Source organism: Scyliorhinus torazame, chromosome 8 (assembly GCF_047496885.1).
Source record: "Scyliorhinus torazame isolate Kashiwa2021f chromosome 8, sScyTor2.1, whole genome shotgun sequence".
In the NCBI taxonomy this organism is placed as follows: domain Eukaryota; kingdom Metazoa; phylum Chordata; class Chondrichthyes; order Carcharhiniformes; family Scyliorhinidae; genus Scyliorhinus; species Scyliorhinus torazame.
In genome coordinates, this window is record NC_092714.1 from 214,333,834 (window position 1) to 214,353,197 (window position 19,364).

Here is a 19,364-nt window from a genome sequence, read left to right on the forward strand (position 1 = left end):
AGATTTTACCCCAGATCCAAATGTGTTTGAAAAATGTCCAGGTCATTGGTAATCGTTTTAGATTCTCTCCTCCACCCCCCTTTCCCCCCCTACGTTTATTCTTTATGGGATATGGAAGTTGTGGGAAAGCCAGCAGCTATTGCCCATCCCTAATTGCCCTAAAACTGAGCAGCTTGTTAGGCCATTTCAGAAGACAGTCAACCACATTGCTGTGGGTCTGGAGTCACATGTAGGCAAGGATGGCAGGTTTCCTTAGTCAGCATTAGTGAACATGTTCTTATATTTAACACTAGTAAATCATATGGGTTTTATCACCGTGAGACTAGTTTTATGTTCTAAATTTATGAATTCAAATTTCACTAGCATGGTGAGATTTTGAATCCATGGCTCCAGATTATTCGTCTGGGCCTGTGACATATCTACTATGTCATCACTTCCTCTTTAATGTAACGTAACTGTTCAATGTATTTAGAATTACAAAATCGAAATTAAATTCAATGGGCGAGATTCTCCGACCCCCCCGCCGGGTCGGAGAATCGCCGGGGGCTGGCGTGAATCCTGCCCCCGCCGGTTGCCGAATTCTCCACCACCGGATGTTCGGTGGGGGCGGGAATCGCGCCGTGCTGGTTGGCGCCCCCCCCCCGCGATTCTCCGGCCCGGATGGGCCGAAGTCCCGCCGCTAAAATGCCTGTCCCGCCGGCGTAGATTAAACCACCTACCTTACCGGCGGGACAAGGCAGCGCGGGTGGGCTCCGGGGTCCTGGGGGGGGGGGGGGGGGGATCTGGCCCCGGGGGGTGTCCCCACGGTGGCCTGGCCCGCGATCGGGGCCCACCGATCCGCGGGCTGGCCTGTGCCGTGGGCACTCTTTCCCTTCCGCCTTTGCCACGGTCTCCACCATGGCGGAGGCTGAAGAGACTCCCTCCACTGCACATGCGTGGGAATGCCGTCAGCGGCCGCTGACGCTCCCGCGCATGCGCCGCCCGGAGGTGTCATTTCCGCGCCAGCTGGCGGGGCACCAAAGGTCTTTTCCGCCAGCTGGCGGGGCGGAAATTCGTCCGGCGCGGGCCTAGCCCCTTAAGGTTGGGGCTCGGCCCCCAAGTTGCGGAGCATTCCGCACCTTTGGGGCGGCGCGATGCCGGACTGATTTGCGTCGTTTTGGGCGCCAGTCGGCGGACATCGCGCCGTTTCTGGAGAATTTCGCCCAATGTGTTTGATTCCTGTTTTATTTTTAAATATAACTTGGACTTAGGATGTTAAGACTACTCCTTCTGTACTCTCTGCATGAATATCTTCATCACTCAATCCCCGCCTCACTAGTTTATAAATAATTTACTGACCTCTATGTGAATCAAACAGATCTATTAATATCTACAGAATTCTTAACCTCCACCAGATTTTAGTTTTATTCCTTTTAAAGTTTTCAATTAACCCAAAATTTGGCACTCGTTACGGGTGAAAGCTATTTCAAAGCATGTCTTTGATAGAATTATCAAGTATGGTGAAAATTGCAAAAATATCAATCTATCTGCTAATTCACATCTGTCACATTGATGGATATGGCACTTCTATCAAGCCCCACACACCCTTCCCCACCATAACCAGCAATTCTGTCATCAGTACAATTAATTAAAATGGCAAGGAGGAAATTAAGCAAAGGTTAATTTTTGTCATTTAATTTTCAAATGTTGTGCTCAGTGTGAGACTTCTTCAGAACAAGTTAAAAATCTAAAATGTAATCAAATTTTGACTGCACACAATGCATTACTGAAGCAAAACTACATTATCCATTATTTTAATCATTTTGTCATGAGAGGTTCAAATGGGGTGACACAATTAAATGCTGGCCAAGCCAGCAACACCCCACGTCCCATAAATTTATTTAAAAATAAATTAGGTTAACCTCATTGTTATACATTAGGTATATCAAAATCAAAATTTAAAAATGTCAAGCAGCATATCCATTTTGATAATTTCACAAAAGATAAAATCTCTCAATGTAGCTATTCAGCCATTCTACTTACACCCAGTAATGCTCACTTGGGCTTTGTTGAGTTACATAGGCCAGAGTTCCATTTCTGCAAATTTCATCACTTTCTCCTTGAACACTCCTGCCAGCCAGTGTAAAATTGCAGGAAATATCTGTAAATTGTAATAGTATTAATAGCTATTAATCTAGTTTGCCAAATTATAACTACGGGGACTTTAATTAAACCCATATACTGGTGTCTAACTTTGCCTATTCAACAGGTCATCCGATAAGAATAAACAAAATCTAATCATTCAATCTTAGGAATGTAAAAGACAAGCAATTTGAAATTATTTATGGGACGGATAATCTGGATTTATCGAGAATCACTGAGGGATAAGACAGACAATGCCTGAGAAATTGGAATATCATCAGGCCCAAATGTGCCTTTGGTTGTTGTTTCAATTCAAAGCCACATGTTCTCTTGGGTGAACATTGTGCTCGTCACCAGTATAACAGGATACAAAAAATATATATTTTGAGAGACATTAAGGGTGGATTATTAGATATTCCAACAAATAACTAAAATTCAACTGAGCATTCTGTGGTTACCGGATGTTTACATTTAGAATTGTTAATCATGATGGCTCATTTAAAGGATATTATGCTCAAATGCTTTAATCTCATTTTAATGGTAGAACTGCAACATCTGCTGAATGATTTATACACAATGTAAAAAACTCTTCCAATTTGCAATTGCTTGTTTTCCTGGCTGAATTAAATGACCATTAACATCAGCCTAATTGCCACCACCATTTAGGCCTGCTAAAGTTTGATCAGATTCACCCGTTGGGGAAATTGCTCAGCCCTGTATATAGCCTGCTGCTTCTGCTGTTTAGAACATGCATTCCTGTTGTAGCTTTACCAGGTTGGCACCTCATTTGTAGGAATGCCTACTGCTCCTGGCATGATCTCCTATATTACACTGAACTCAGGTTGATCCCCTGATTTGATGATTATGATTGACTATATACCCCATTTGTTCTGCCACTGGAATGAAAAAAATGTGGGTATCCAGGCATGTGCAGTTTAAATTTGCCACTTTTGTAGAATGGAACATATTACATGTTATAACCTGCATGAGACCTACGGGGTCGGAGCAATTAGTCTCCCCATGAGCCTCGTTGAGTACAAACTCCCTCACTGAGGGGTGGGGAGCCCATGGACAGGTTAATAGACTTTGATATAAAAGTCGGCCAGACTTCGAACCGGCACCTCAGACCCAGCTGTGATCTGAAGATTATTGTACAAGTTATTACTTTGCAAGAAGACTAGTTTATCTTTATCCACCTGCCTCAGACTAGTCTGTGGCCACTAAACTGGCGACGAGAATAAAAGTGGCGTTTCACTCAACGTTGCTAACCATCAGATGAACAACTTTTCTGCACTACTGGACTAAGATTGGAATTCATTTTCCCCCGCAATATTTCAGAGCATAAATGGTTCAACGAGCTTTCAAGTTAGTACTTCCAGTAGCCCACAGTAAGGTTTTGGATAAAAAGGTCCGTAAGACCCTGAGCGGGATCTGTGATCCTGAAGCTAAGTATTGACGCCGTCGGAAACGCTGTCGCATTTCTCGACGGCATCAACACGGCCTCAGGATCAGCAATTCCCGGGCCGAGAATCGGCAGGCTGGCCACGTAGAGCGGCCCCCGACCGGCGCCGCGAACCACGCTGGATTCTCTGCGGAGAATCACGTGCCGGCGTGGCGCGATTCGCGCTGGTCGCTGGGATTCCCTGTTTCTAAAACTAAATTACATCAGTACAAAAGCACAGGAAATAAAAAGTTAATTCTTCACATTTTTTTCTGCAATGTCCATCTCCCTCCACCTTCCCCATCCGCATAGAAGAAATATTGCCAATCAAAGATAATTGACTAACTTGTTTACTTTCAACTTATAAATCACCAAAACATTTATGGCTTACCTACACAAATTCTGATCATTAGAACTACTGTATCTTTGTTAATCAAACTGGTAAATTCAAACTAAAATTGCTGACAGAATACCTTTCACTTTTCCACTGCATGTTTCATCTGCGCCCCACCAATCAAAGCACTCCGACCACGGCAAGGGGTATTGGAAGGAAGCAAAGAAATAGTACACAGAGTAGCCTATGATGCAGTTGTAGTAGAGGGCCACAAATGCTGACACAAAGACCATAGTGACACCTACACCTTCAAATGAAAGGAGAAAAAGGAACTCAGGTTAGAAATAATTTATTTGACTGCAGAAAATCGTTTCACTTTTACCTGGTTAGACAAATCAATGATTTTGTTCAATGACGGGTCCCACCATTTAGTTTTTACTCAAATCCAAAGAATCTCTACAGTGCAGAAGATGGCCATTCGGCTGGGAGATTGTGTATTGAGTCTGAAGAGATAGGAGAGGTCTTGAACGAGTACTTTTCTTCTGTATTTACAAATGAGAGGGGCGATATTGTTGGAGAGGACAGTGTGAAACAGATTGGTAAGCTCGAGGAAATACTTGTTAGGAAGGAAGATGTGTTGGGCATTTTGAAAAACTTGAGGATAGACAAGTCCCCCGGGCCTGACGGGATATATCCAAGGATTCTATGGGAAGCAAGAGATGAAATTGCAGAGCCGTTGGCAATGATCTTTTCGTCCTCACTGTCAACAGGGGTGGTACCAGGGGATTGGAGAGTGGCGAATGTCGTGCCCCTGTTCAAAAAAGGAACTAGGGATAACCCTGGGAATTACAGGCCAGTTAGTCTTACTTCGGTGGTAGGCAAAGTAATGGAAAGGGTACTGAAGGATAGGATTTCTGAGCATCTGGAAAGACACTGCTTGATTAGGGATAGTCAGCACGGATTTGTGAGGGGTAGGTCTTGCCTTACAAATCTTATTGAATTCTTTGAGGAGGTGACCAAGCATGTGGATGAAGGTAAAGCAGTGGATGTAGTGTACATGGATTTTAGTAAGGCATTTGATAAAGTTCCCCATGGTAGGCTTATGCAGAAAGTAAGGAGGCATGGGATAGTGGGAAATTTGGCCAGTTGGATAACGAACTGGCTAACTGATAGAAGTCAGAGAGTGGTGGTGGATGGCAAATATTCAGCCTGGATCCCAGTTACCAGTGGCGTACCGCAGGGATCAGTTCTGGGTCCTCTGCTGTTTGTGATTTTCATTAATGACTTGGATGAGGGAGTTGAAGGGTGGGTCAGTAAATTTGCAGATGATACGAAGATTGGTGGAGTTGTGGATAGTAAGGAGGGCTGTTGTCGGCTGCAAAGAGACATATATAGGATGCAGAGCTGGGCTGAGAAGTGGCAGATGGAGTTTAACCCTGAAAAGTGTGAGGTTGTCCATTTTGGAAGGACAAATATGAATGCGGAATACAGGGTTAACGGTAGAGTTCTTGGCAATGTGGAGGAGCAGAGAGATCTTGGGGTCTATGTTCATACATCTTTGAAAGTTGCCACTCAAGTGGATAGAGCTGTGAAGAAGGCCTATGGTGTGCTCGCGTTCATTAACAGAGGGATTGAATTTAAGAGCCGTGAGGTGATGATGCAGCTGTACAAAACTTTGGTAAGGCCACATTTGGAGTACTGTGTACAGTTCTGGTCGCCTCATTTTAGGAAGGATGTGGAAGCTTTGGAAAAGGTGCAAAGAAGATTTACCAGGATGTTGCCTGGAATGGAGAGTAGGTCTTACGAGGAAAGGTTGAGGGTGCTAGGCCTTTTCTCATTAGAACGGAGAAGGATGAGGGGAGACTTGATAGAGGTTTATAAGATGATCAGGGGAATAGATAGAGTAGACAGTCAGAGACTTTTTCCCCGGGTGGAACAAACCATTACAAGGGGACATAAATTTAAGGTGAAAGGTGGAAGATATAGGAGGGATATCAGAGGTAGGTTCTTTACCCAGAGAGTAGTGGGGGCATGGAATGCACTGCCTGTGGAAGTAGTTGAGTCGGAAACATTAGGGACCTTCAAGCAGCTATTGGATAGGTACATGGATTACGGTTAAATGATATAGTGTAGATTTATTTGTTCTCAAGGGCAGCACGGTAGCATTGTGGATAGCACAATTGCTTCACAGCTCCAGGGTCCCAGGTTCGATTCCGGCTTGGGTCACTGACTGTGCGGAGTCTGCACGTCCTCCCCGTGTCTGCGTGGGTTTCCTCCGGGTGCTCCGGTTTCCTCCCACAATCCAAAGATGTGCAGGTTAGGTGAATTGGCCAATGATAAATTGCCCTTAATGTCCAAATTGCCCTTGGTGTTGGGTGAAGGTGTTGAGTTTGGGTAGGGTGCTCTTTCCAAGAGCCGGTGCAGACTCAAAGGGCCGAATGGCCTCCTTCTGCACTGTAAATTCAATGATAATCTATGATTAATCTAGGACAAAGGTTCGGCACAACATCGTGGGCCGAAGGGCCTGTTCTGTGCTGTATTTTCTATGTTCTATGTTCTATGTTCATTGAGCCTGCACTGACCCTCCAAAAGAGCACAGTTCATTCAATTAAATATTCTTTGAACCAAATTTAAGTAGTTTTTTTGGGGAATCCCATGCAGGCACAGGCAGAGTGTACAAACTTCAAAAACTCTATTTCTGAAATTGTTTTGGAGTTTGAATAAATACCAATTTTACTGAAATATATTTAGAACATTTAGAGTATGTCAAAACAGTTTGATGAGCTGTGGGTACAAATAGCCAGAGTGATGTTAACAAACACCTGACCTCAAACATGGGGAACAATAGGCAATTAAAGTAACAGGTTAACTCTGGCAATGGTTTAAGTTATTGAAATTAAGAATATGGAAGCGGAGCGTAATCTGTAAACCACCAACAGTGGGAAGAGAGGAATAAATGTGCAGGTAAATTTCATTAAGGTTGAAAGGAGTTTAGTGCAACGATAAAGGGGTCCAAGTATCCTACTATAGGCTGTGAAAATAAAGGAAGCATGAACCATAAGAAGGGGAAACAATTCACAAAATGTGCATTAGAGAATTTCCTTAATCAGTACGTTTCCAGCATAATGAAGGGGGGGGGGGGAGCTGTGCTAGCTGTTGACCTGGGAATGAAGTGGGGAAAGTGGAGTATGTTTCAGTTGGAGAGCAGTTGGAGAGGTTCTGTCAAATTTCCCAAGTGGCCTTTCCACTGTTTTTCCACTCACCAGCTATCTATGTCAATTTTACATGGGGAGGACAAGACCTCAGGCAGTCAGCCCACCGAGGGTGGCCAACCCTCACAAATTTTACAGGATTGTCCCCTAATTGAAGCAAGTCTCGAGTCAACAAGTTGCCGGGTTGTATGTTGCCAGGATGCTGTTCAGTTTGTATTTCAGCATGCACACTATGCAATGTATGTCTGCACTTCTCCCAGCTGCTCAATCTGACAGTTCGTCAGCAACACAGCCCTCCCACTCACATTTGATATCAACCACTTCCGCTGGTATGTTTCCCCCATGCCACAGTCTCTCTTCATTTTCTCTGAGAGTTGAGCAACCTGAGCCCACCCTTCACCCCATTTGAAACCCCTAAGTGACCAAAACTGGTGGTAGGTGGTCAGGAGCAGGGTGGAAATCTAACATGTCATCCCTCTCATACCTCAGGGTGTGATGCCACCCTCAAGGAACCCTTTCCACAGCAGGCACTTATTTTCCCAAGGTCTTTCACCTGCATGTGGACCCTCCCTCCCCTGGTCTCTCCATCAAAATCCACACTCCTTTTGTCTCACCTACCATCACTGCCATGAGACCCCAGATTTTACCTGGTCCTGAGGGGACTATAGCCGCAGTCCTGTCTACTGCTGCCACTAGCGCTGCCAGGGCAACAGACCTGCTGGCCGATCTGACTGTCCAACAGCTCTCCAAGGCGGGACATCCACCCAACTGAGATAATCCTGTCTGCAGCTAATTAACACTCCTTGGAGTATTAAATGGCTGTGCGGCTGTTGTGATGGGCGGAGATGTGTCCCCCCCCCCCCAACTCTCCATTTGGTGGGGTAGAAAACGCCACCATCTGAATAATCTTACTCATGGTGTCAGAAGAATAAAGGCTTCAAATGTTCAAAATGAACCCAACAACTACAGATCTACCAAACTAATTGGAGACACCAGTCCCATAATAAAAAAATAATTTGCTCTTGGGAAAATTGAGTTCATGAATGAAAACAATGTTAGCAGAAATTTGTTAAAGGCAGTAACGTTTGACTAACTTAATTGAGCTCTTTGATGCAGCATTGGATAGAATCAATGAGAGTGTATGGTTGGTTGTATATACAGACATTATAGAGGCATCTGATGAATGATTACACAAGAGACTCAACAGCAAAATTGATGCCAATGAGAATGAAGGGCCAGTGATCACCTGGAGACATAACTGACAATGAAACAGGAAGTAGAATGTGGTGAATGGTTGCTTCCCAATGAGGAGGGAAGTGTGCTCTGTTGAGTTCTAGGGATTGGCTTTGGCTCACTGTTCTTTTTGATATGATCTAGGCTTCGGCTCACCAGGTAGAATTTCAATGTTTGTGAATGACACAAAATTCAGAAATGTATTAATTACGGAGGAAACTAGAAACAGATGCCCAGGGTACAAGGATTGGTGAAATAGACAACATGAAGTGAATCATTTTGATCTGGTGAAGAGGCAATGCAAACTAAATGGGGCAAATTTTAAAGGGAGTGCAGGATCAGAAGGACATGAGGGGTGTACATACAAGGGGAGGCAGTGACTTAGTGGTATTATCACTGGGCTCTTAATCCAGGGTAATGTTCTGGGGACTTGAGTTCAAATCCCACTTGGGCAATTGGTGGAATTTGAATTCAATAAAAATCTGGAAATAAATGACTAACGATGACCATGAAGCCATTCCTGAAAGCCGGTCGTGGCCATTGGACACTTCTTCCCGAGATTGGGAAAGGCGCGACCGATCACTCCGTGGCCGTCCTGACACCCACCCATGACCCTCCCGTGGGTCGCGACCCCGAGTTTGAAAATTGATGTGTTGGGTGCTCTGCTACACAGACGAACCAACACGGTTGCGAATGGTACAACTCAGTTGTATTACTAACATTTATTTACAGTGGTAAACTGGTTACTGAGGTTCGATCATAACCCTAGAATCTGTGGACCTATTCCTAATACTATCTTGGAGTGGCACTCAGCACATGGTGGATGTCTGAGTGGTTTGCTGTGAGCTCTGTGCCCTGAGCTGTCTCCTGCTGGAATGCCCGGGAAGTGTCGTGTTCCCTGTTTTGTAGTGTGTATGCTCTTGCCTGTGATTGGCTGTGGGGTTGTGTGTGTGTGTTGATTGGTCCGTTGATCTGCCCATCAGTATGTATGTATGTTTGTACCATGATGTTTACCTGAATATCATGACAAAAATGACTGCTATAAAACACTGATCAGGCTCCTGCTGGAATGTGTCTAATTCCAGGCTGTGCTAGGAAAGATGTCATGGCCTTAAGAGAACGGAGAAGCCATTTACGAGAATGGTTCCAGGGAGCCAGTTGTGTGTGGGGAATCAAACAGTCTTTACGCCCTCCAGTATCACAGTGTGTGAAGAAATCAAATTTAATTTCCATGGAATGGCTAGAGAAACCTTTTACCTCCTTCTCAAAGACATTTAACGGGGAGGTCGGGCAAAGGAGAGGAGAGAGACAAAGAGGAGTAGAGATTCTTGATAAGAGCAAATAAAGACCTGGGGCGGGATTCTCCGATCCCCCGCCGGGTCGGCGAATCGCTGGGGGCTGGCGTGAATCCTGCCCCCGCCGGTTGCCGAATTCTCCGGCACCGGATATTCGGCGGGGGTGGGGATCGCGCCACGCCGGTTGGCGGGCCCCCCCCCCGGCGATTCTTCGGCCGCTGCTGGAATGCCTGTCCCGCCGGCGAGAATCAAACCACCTCTCTTACCGGCGGGACAAGGCGGCGCGGGTGGGCTCCGGGGTCCTGGGGGGGTTGCGGGGCGATCTGGCCGCAGGGGGTGCCGCCACTGTGGCCTGGCCCGCGATCGGTGCCACCGATCTGCGGGCGGGCCTGTGCCGTGGGGCACTCTTTTCCTTCCGCCTTCGCCATGGTCTCCACTATGGCGGAGGCGGAAGAGACCACCTCCACTGCGCATGCGCGGGAGCGTCAGCGGCCGCTCACGGCATCCCCGCGCATGCGCCGCACGGCAAAGTCAGTTTCACGCCAGCTGGCGGGGCACCAAAGGCCTTTCCCGCCAGCTGGCGGGGCGGAAATCAGTCCGGCGCGGGCCTAGCCCCTCAAGGTTAGGGCTCGGCCCCTCAAGATGCGGAGGATTCCGCACCTTTGGGGCGGCGCGATGCCGGACTGATTTGCGCCGTTTTTGGTGCCGGTCGGCGGACATCGCGCCGATTGCGGAGAATCCCGCCCCTGGTTCCAATAGATGTATAACCAGAGGACACTGATTTAAGGTCATTGGCAAAAGAAAAAGGGATGACAGGAAGAAAAAAATTCTTACACAACAAGTTATGATGATCTGGAATGCACTGCCCAAAATAGTCTCCCCAAAATAGTCTCAAAAGGGAATTGGACAAGTACTTGAAAAAATGAAAATTTACAAGACCACAGGGAAGATCAGGGAGTTTTGACTAATTGGATGGTGCTTTCGAAATCCCAGCACAGACAAAGCTGAATAGCCTCTCTGCAGGCTGTATCTTTTATTATCTGATCATAACAAATGCTTGATGTTCCAAAATGCTTTACTGGGGATGGGGGTCAAAATGGTAAATGAACATACTGCTTTCCCCTCAGTGAATGAAGCATTCGGGGATATTTTAAAATTGTGAAATAGATATCGGTGTGCATATGTAAATAAAATATATTTTTAAAAATTCCCGCCCCCGCTGAATATCCGGTGCCGGAGAATTCGGCAACCGGCGGCGGTGGGATTCACGCCAGCCCCCGGCGATTCTCCGACCCGGTGGGGGGTCGGAGAATCTCGCCCCTGATCTTTTACTATCAAGGCTGTGGACCAACTAGGTAGGAAATCTGACAGACAGTCAATAGATGGGATGAAAAGTACAGTTCTACTCAGTTCCCGCCTGGCACAGCAGAAATTTTAAATAGCAACTGATTTTTAGAGAATGTATGACACTTGCGACAACAGTATCAGATTCATGCACAATTCAGATTAGTAACAGTAGCTAAAACTGAACTAAGACCATTCATAAAAATGGTTTTGAACAAAGTCTTGAAAGGTCCAGCATTAAAACAGGTTTGTTATTGTTTTGCACTTTGATTTATGGGCAATATGTCACCAAATTATTTAAAAATAATAGCAGAACTAAACATTGTGGGCCAAAAAATTTCCAACAGACATCTTGTGTGATTTGGGCAGGCTGTTTCTCGTTGGCTGCCGTGTTGAGATCGAGGCCTGTATTCACACACACTTAATCCCAAAAGTTTGCTACCGTGTGAATCTCACCATGCCTGTTTCTCTCGCTGTCTGGTTCGTCTGACTCATGCCTTAGCTTCGCGCAGCTAACAACTCAGCACTCTATCCCAGTCAAGACACGAGAATGGCAACGTTGAGACCTGCTCCTCCTTTTGGAGATGTTAGCCTGTGTAAGGTGTAGCAAACTCATCAAAGGACCAAAAATGAACTGGACATGTTGGAAAAGAACATTCCCTTTAAAAAAGGACAGATTGCTGTACAATCCATGTCTGCAGGCAGACAACTGAATATGCATTTTTCAAGACAAGCAGGCCATGAGTCATGAAACGGCCCGATCTCATTCAAAGAGGGGCAGTTGAAATACCAATCATTTGTTGCCCTGGCCAGACGGAACCACAATACCTTAATGGGATAACAATTAAAGTTGTCTCCAGCGACCATTGTCAAGAGACCAGCAGAAACCAGAGATATTGCAAACTTTTGTAAGGGCACTGATTAAAATCAAATTACATTATGACACCTTTTGGTTGGGGAACTTAATCACTTCCATCCTGTCAACAATCAGAAAGGCTTCCTTTGTCCTGGAACTCACCTGTGGGTCAGTATTTGACCCATTCAGGGTTTTGCCCTTAAAATGACAAGTCTGAGGAACTGTTTTGGGACTCTACTCTCCTGCCTGACACACTCTTCGCCTTGCTGAAGACAGACCACGCGAACCGGAGGAACAACAGCTGCAAGGACCGGCCAGCTTGGAAGAAGATCTAAAGAAATCTGTGCCAATTTTTTTTTAGCTATCCTGTTCCTGGAGAGGTGAGTATATTCTTCCAGCTCACAGAAAACTCCCAATTAGTATAGTTTGTTGAGGTTTGGGGTGGGGGAGTGAATATGACAGTGAAGTGCCACTGTTTTTCTGTGATGGAGGGATTGAATGTTTGTGGAAGGGGTAGCAATCAAGTAGGCTGCTTTGTCCTGGATAGTGTTGAGCTTCTTCAGTGTTATTGGAACTACACTCATCCAGGCAAGTGGAGAGTATTCCATTACACCCCTGACTTGTAGTTGGTGGTCAGGCTTTGGGGAGTCAGGAGGTGAGTTTTTCGCCATAGGATTCCTAGCCTTTGACCTGCTCTGATAGCCACAGTATTAATATGGCTAGACCTGTTCAGTTTCTGATCAATGGTATCCCCCAAGATGATTATTGTGGGGGATTCAGCGATGATAATGCCATTGAATGTTATGGAGCAATGGTTCAATCCTCACTTTTTGGAGATGGCCATTGCCTGGCAGTTGTGTGGCATGAATGTAAATTGGAGAGGGAGAGAGACTAACAATCAGTTTGGATTTCCAGCCCAGGAGCCTAAAATCCCCCCAGGCCTCCCCCACGCTTACCGTGACTGACCCTCCTTCTCTCAAGAGTGCCATCCAGTAAGCCAGTTGTACTGGAAAACCTCACTCTGCACTTCCCCCTGGCCAGATCAGGTGCCCCCAGACTCCAGACCTCAGACTTCTTCCAACAACATTAGAGAGCCAGTGCTTTGCTGTCCTTTGCCCATGCAGACACTTATCCTTGGGCCCAAAGAGGGTTGTCAGTGTTGAAGTCCTGCTCTTTAGTGTTTGATTGTTTGCAGCTGCCTCTATAGTGCTGATGCGCCTAGAGTACGGGCACACTGTTCAGACATCAAAGGTTACAGGACATCTAGTGCACTAATCGTTCTACCAGGCATGGCACTTGTTCCTTCGAGGAGGCACCTGAGAGTATGAAGTGCTCACAAAACTAACAAGACTAATTCTTCATTTGAAATAGCCTTCAGCTGTGAACCTGGAGGCTGCTCACAGTCAAAGGGGAGGAAGCCACAGCAGCGCTCTCCTGGAGAGTTTGGTAGGACTGGCAAGCTTCAGTTCTGGTTGCCCCCGTTATGGGTCTCTGCAATATTTAAATATGGCTTCAAGACGCAAAACTTCTCACACCCACCATGGGAGACCCCCCCAACCTGGACTTCTCCAACACCCCCCCCCCCCCCCAAATGGGAAGGGCTACTCACCTTCTCACTTCCTCTTGACAGCCACTGCACCCACTTGCCAATTTTTGTAGAGGTGCACTAAACGACACCCACTTGGACTTCTCTCTGGGGAGGGGTCGGGGAGAATGCAGTCTGCATTCGACTACAATCTCGCTAATGTAAAAGGCTGGTTTAGCTCAGTGGGCTAGACAGTTAGTTTGCAATGCAGAACAAGACCAGCATTGCGGGTTCAATTCCCATACCAGCTTACCCGAACAGGCAGCGGAATGTGGCGACTAGAGGCTTTTCACAGTAACTTCATACATGTGACAATAAAAGATTATTATTATTATTATTATTAATGAGATTGAAATGAATGCAAATTAGGCAGAGTGACCCCGGCATTTTTGGCCAAGATCTGGGACTCGAATTGGAAGCGGCCCGGTGAATTGCAAAATGGTTCACACCTGGTGAGAATCTCAAATTGGGCCTTTCCCGCAATTACCCCGGCGCATCCGAATCAGCGCCAGGCGCAATGCGGTGGGAAAATCACACCCAATTGTTGGCTTTAAGAGCACTTCAAATAAATGAGCAGTAAATTATTCAAAAAACCTGTTGCTACTTAACAGCATAGTAAACAAAATGGACCCTACGTTGAATGTTTAAATACATAAGTGCATTACGCAAAGAACTAACCAAGCACTAGAAGCATGAATCCAAAAGTCGGTCTTCCAAAATAATGAAACAGTAATGGTTTTAAACATGAATGTACACATTCATTACTGAATGTAAATTTCCTGCAGTTTGCTGCAATCCAGAGCTGTATCTCTGTCCTTATCTACTGCTGAACTTGCTATGGGCTTGTTAATCCACTTGAACAGGCAAAATGAGAATTGTGGCTCATAAATCCTGACTAGCTTTATTGGCAAAAATCTGATTAAATAAATTCCATATGTACTCAGCAAGAAATTGAATCAGCAATGCTAGTTGTTCTCATTGAAATAAACCAAAAATTGCAAACTTCAACACCCATGCTTCTAAAAATACAAAATATGCCATGCTGCTTTATAAATACCAACCTTGTAGGATTGGCACAGCTTTCCATATTAAAATAGGTCCCGAGCTGGAAAACTGCCCAAGTGAACATTCCAAGAAAAACATTGGCAATCCTGTTAGTGTCAGCATGGCTATGTAAGGAAGAACGAAACCACCTACACAATCAATAAAAATATGAAGCGAATCAGACAAATAATGTGAAAATGGTTTGCCATTGAACATTTAGAATATAAATTAGAAATACCATTGCCATTTCCAACAGGAATATATTCCTACGATCACAACAGTATGCATTGTGATAATTTATTCAACATCAAGATGATGTCCCATCCGCCCACCAGCCATAATAAGCCAGATGCCTGTAATTCAGTCATCCTGTATTGTTGCTAATTCTAAAAATTATTAAACAACCAAGTTTTCAAGTTTTGCACAACACCTTTACTCTGCCTGGTGCTTAAAGAGCTGCCATAACCAATAAATTGATCAATTTCACCAAAGCCAAGTAACTTACATAGAATTAATTACTTGGTTGCTGTTGCTAGACAAGGATGTGTTCCCAACTCAGAAATAGCTCTGAACAGTCAGTAATGCTGAAACTAAGCTCACAGTTCACAATTATGCTTTCCTTTCATAATAAGAAGGACCATTACTTCAGTTACACTCTACAACATTTTCAAAACCCAGGTAATTTGTACAATATAATGGCAAGTTAAAAATAATAACAGTAATAAAATTAAAACTAATGCCATCCATTTTTACCCTGTCTTTCTGTGGGAATTTAAGAATTTAATTAAAATTGGCTCTTGAAGATGCAAAAGGGACTCAATATCATTTGGACAGGCTCAGAAGGGTAAGAAGAAAGTGCCAGAATATTTTATACTTGTTTGTCCTTTAGAAATAAATTTTTCCCTCCATATTTAATTTGAACATAATTCTCTACGATCTCCTCTTATCAGTTTTATTACAGTACCTCCTCCATTTTTGTAAGCCAGATAAGGGAACCGCCAGATGTTGCCCAATCCCACAGCGTAGCCTATCATCGACATCAAGTAGTCAGTTTGAGAGTTCCAGACATCTCGCATCGTAACTGAAACATTATTAAGCTCAGATGAATCACTGGAATTCTGGAGAAAAAGTGTAAAAGAAAAATCAGACTTAGCAAGGTTTTTCTCCACGATATCTGAAACAATTATTATCATTCTGATGAAAGGTCACAACTTGAAACATTAAACTCTTTTGTTCACGACAGATGTTGCCAGAGCATAGGAACACGAGCTAGAGTAGGCCATTCAGTCCTTCAAACCTGCAACACCATTCACCGAGATCATGGCTGACCTTACTTCAACACTATTTTCCTGCTCCATCTCGCTTGATGTTTTTAAATATGTAGAAATCTATCAATCAATTTCAGTCTTGAACATACTCAACGACAGACCCCACAACTCTCTAAGGCAGAGAATTATAAATATTCACCACCTCATCTCAGTCTTAAATGGCCTGTCCCTTATTACGAACACATGAACAAGGTGCAGGGGTCGGCTATTCAGCTCCTCATGCCTGCTCTGCCATTTTATCAGATCATGGTTGATCTGATAACCTCAAATCTGCATCCTGCCAATCCCAATAATCTATCACCCCCTTACTTACAAAAAAAGCTATCCACCTTTTAATAAAAATATTCAAAGACTTTGCTTCCAACGCCTTCTCAGGAAACGTTCCAAAGTCTCACAATCCTCAGAAACATATTTTCCTCATCTCTGTCTTATATGGGTGACCCCTCATTTTTAAACAGAAACAGTTCCACATTCTCCCACAAGAGGAAACATCCTCTCCAGATCCACCCTATCAAGTGCACTCAGGATCTTGTATGTTTCAATGAAGTCACTTCTTAGTCTTCTCAACTCCAGCTGATACAAGCTTAGCCTCTCCAACCTTTCCTCACAAGACAACTCACCCATTCCAGGTTTAAGACTGGTAAACCTTCACTGAATTGCTTCCAATGCATTTACTTCCTTAAATAAGTTGACGAACACTGTACACAATACTACACATGTGGTCTCACCAATGTCTTGTACAACTGAAGCATATATAGAACAATACAGCGCAGTACAGGCCCTTCGGCCCACGATGTTGCACCGAAACAAAAGCCATCTAACCTACACTATGCCATTATCATCCATATGTTTATCTAATAAACTTTTAAATACCCTCAAAGTTGGCGAGTTCACTACTGTAGCAGGTAGGGCATTCCACGGCCTCACTACTCTTTGCGTAAAGAACCTACCTCTGACCTCTGTCCTATATCTATTACCCCTCAGTTTAAAGTTATGTCCCCTCGTGCCAGCCATATCCATCCGCGGGAGAAGGCTCTCACTGTCCACCCCATCCAACCCCCTGATCATTTTGTATGCCTCTATTAAGTCGCCTCTTAACCTTCTTCTCTCCAACGAAAACAACCTCAAGTCCATCAGCCTTTCCTCATAAGATTTTCCCTCCATACCAGGCAACATCCTGGTAAATCTCCTCTGCACCCGCTCCAAAGCCTCCACGTCCTTCCTATAATGCGGTGACCAGAACTGTACGCAATACTCCAAATGCGGCCGTACCAGAGTTCTGTACAGCTGCAACATGACCTCCCGACTCCGGAACTCAATCCCTCTACCAATAAAGGCCAACACTCCATAGGCCTTCTTCACAACCCTATCAACCTGGGTGGCAACTTTCAGGGATCTATGTACATGGACACCTAGATCCCTCTGCTCATCCACACTTTCAAGAACTTTACCATTAGCCAAATATTCCGCATTCCTGTTATTCCTTCCAAAGTGAATCACCTCACACTTCTCTACATTAAACTCCATTTGCCACCTCTCAGCCCAGTTCTGCAGCTTATCTATATCCCTCTGTAACCTGCTACATCCTTCCACACTATCGACAACACCACCGACTTTAGTATCGTCTGCAAATTTACTCACCCACCCTTCTGCGCCTTCCTCTAGGTCATTGATAAAAATGACAAACAGCAACGGCCCCAGAGCAGATCCTTGTGGTACTCCACTTGTGACTGTACTCCATTCTGAACATTTCCCATCAACCACCACCCTCTGTCTTCTTTCAGCTAGCCAATTTCTGATCCACATCTCTAAATCACCCTCAATCCCCAGCCTCCGTATTTTTTGCATTAGCCTACCGTGGGGAACCTTATCAAACGCTTTGCTGAAATACATATACACCACATCAACTGCTCTACCCTCGTCTACCTGTTCAGTCACCTTCTCAAAGAACTCAATAAGGTTTGTGAGGCATGACCTACCCTTCACAAAGCCATGCTGACTATCCCTGATCATATTATTCCTATCTAAATGATTATAAATCTTGTCTCTTATAATCCCCTCCAAGACTTTACCCACTACAGACGTGAGGCTCACCGGTCTATAGTTGCCGGGGTTGTCTCTGCTCCCCTTTTTGAACAAAGGGACCACATTTGCTGTCCTCCAGTCCTCTGGCACTATTCCTGTAGCCAATGATGACATAAAAATCAAAGCCAAAGGTCCAGCAATCTCTTCCCTGGCCTCCCAGAGAATCCTAGGATAAATCCCATCAGGTCCCGGGGACTTATCTATTTTCAGCCTGTCCAGAATTGCCAACACCTCTTCCCGACGTACCTGAATGCCATCTATTCTATTAGCCTGGGGCTCAGCATTCTCCTCCACAACATTATCTTTTTCCTGAGTGAATACTGACGAAAAATATTCATTTGGTATCTCGCCTATCTCTTCAGACTCCACACACAATTTCCCATCCCTGTCCTTGACTGGTCCTACTCTTTCCCTAGTCATTCGCTTATTCCTGACATGCCTATAGAATGATTTTGGGTTTTCCTTGATCCTTCCTGCCAAATACTTCTCATGTCCCCTCCTTGCTCGTCTTAGCTCTCTCTTTAGATCCTTCCTCGCTACCTTGTAACTATCCATCGCCCCAACCGAAACTTCACACTTCATCTTCACATAGGCCTCCTTCTTCCTCTTAACAAGAGATTCCACTTCCTTGGTCAACCACGGTTCCCTCGCTCGACGCCTTCCTCCCTGTCTGACCGGTACATACTTATCAAGAACACGCAGTAGCTGATCCTTGAACAAGCCCCACTTATCCAGTGTGCCCAACACTTGCAGCCTACTTCTCCACCTTATCCCCCCCAAGTCACGTCTAATGGCATCATAATTGCCCTTCCCCCAGCTATAACTCTTGCCCTGCGGTGTATACTTATCCCTTTCCATCATTAACGTAAACGTCACCGAATTGTGGTCACTGTCCCCAAAGTGCTCTCCTACCTCCAAATCCAACACCTGGCCTGGTTCATTACCCAAAACCAAATCCAACGTGGCCTCGCCTCTTGTTGGCCTGTCAACATATTGTGTCAGGAAACCCTCCTGCACACACTGTACAAAAAACGACCCATCTAATGTACTCGAACTATATCTTTTCCAGTCAATATTTGGAAAGTTAAAGTCTCCCATAATAACTACCCTGTTACTTTCGCTCATATCCAGAATCATCTTCGCCATCCTTTCCTCTACATCCCTAGAACTATTAGGAGGCCTATAAAAAACTCCCAACAGGGTGACCTCTCCTTTCCTGTTTCCAACTTCAGCCCATACTACCTCGGAAGAAGAGTCCCCATCTAGCATCCTCTCTGCCACCGTAATACTGCTCTTGACTAGCAGCGCCACACCTCCCCCTCTTTTGCCTCCTTCTCTGAGCTTACTAAAACACCTAAACCCCGGAACCTGCAACATCCATTCCTGTCCCTGCTCTATCCATGTCTCCGAAATGGCCACAACATCGAAGTCCCAGGTACCAACCCATGCTGCCAGTTCCCCTACCTTGTTTCGTATACTCCTGGCA

At 45.0% G+C, this 19,364-nt stretch overlaps 1 protein-coding gene across 1 annotated transcript in view; it reads right to left on the bottom strand.

Moving 5' to 3' along the window:
- Positions 1-2,018: 2,018 nt before the first annotated feature.
- The window catches only part of LOC140428905 (sodium- and chloride-dependent neutral and basic amino acid transporter B(0+)-like), an 81,043-nt gene continuing 63,697 nt past the window's right edge, over positions 2,019-19,364 (bottom strand). Inside the window, exons 2-5 of the mRNA XM_072515553.1 lie at positions 15,430-15,583; positions 14,483-14,614; positions 4,036-4,203; positions 2,019-2,140 (exon numbers count right to left, since the gene is read on the bottom strand). Coding sequence (XP_072371654.1) covers positions 2,019-2,140; positions 4,036-4,203; positions 14,483-14,614; positions 15,430-15,583 — 576 coding nt within the window. The remainder of the gene's footprint in view (positions 2,141-4,035; positions 4,204-14,482; positions 14,615-15,429; positions 15,584-19,364) is intronic.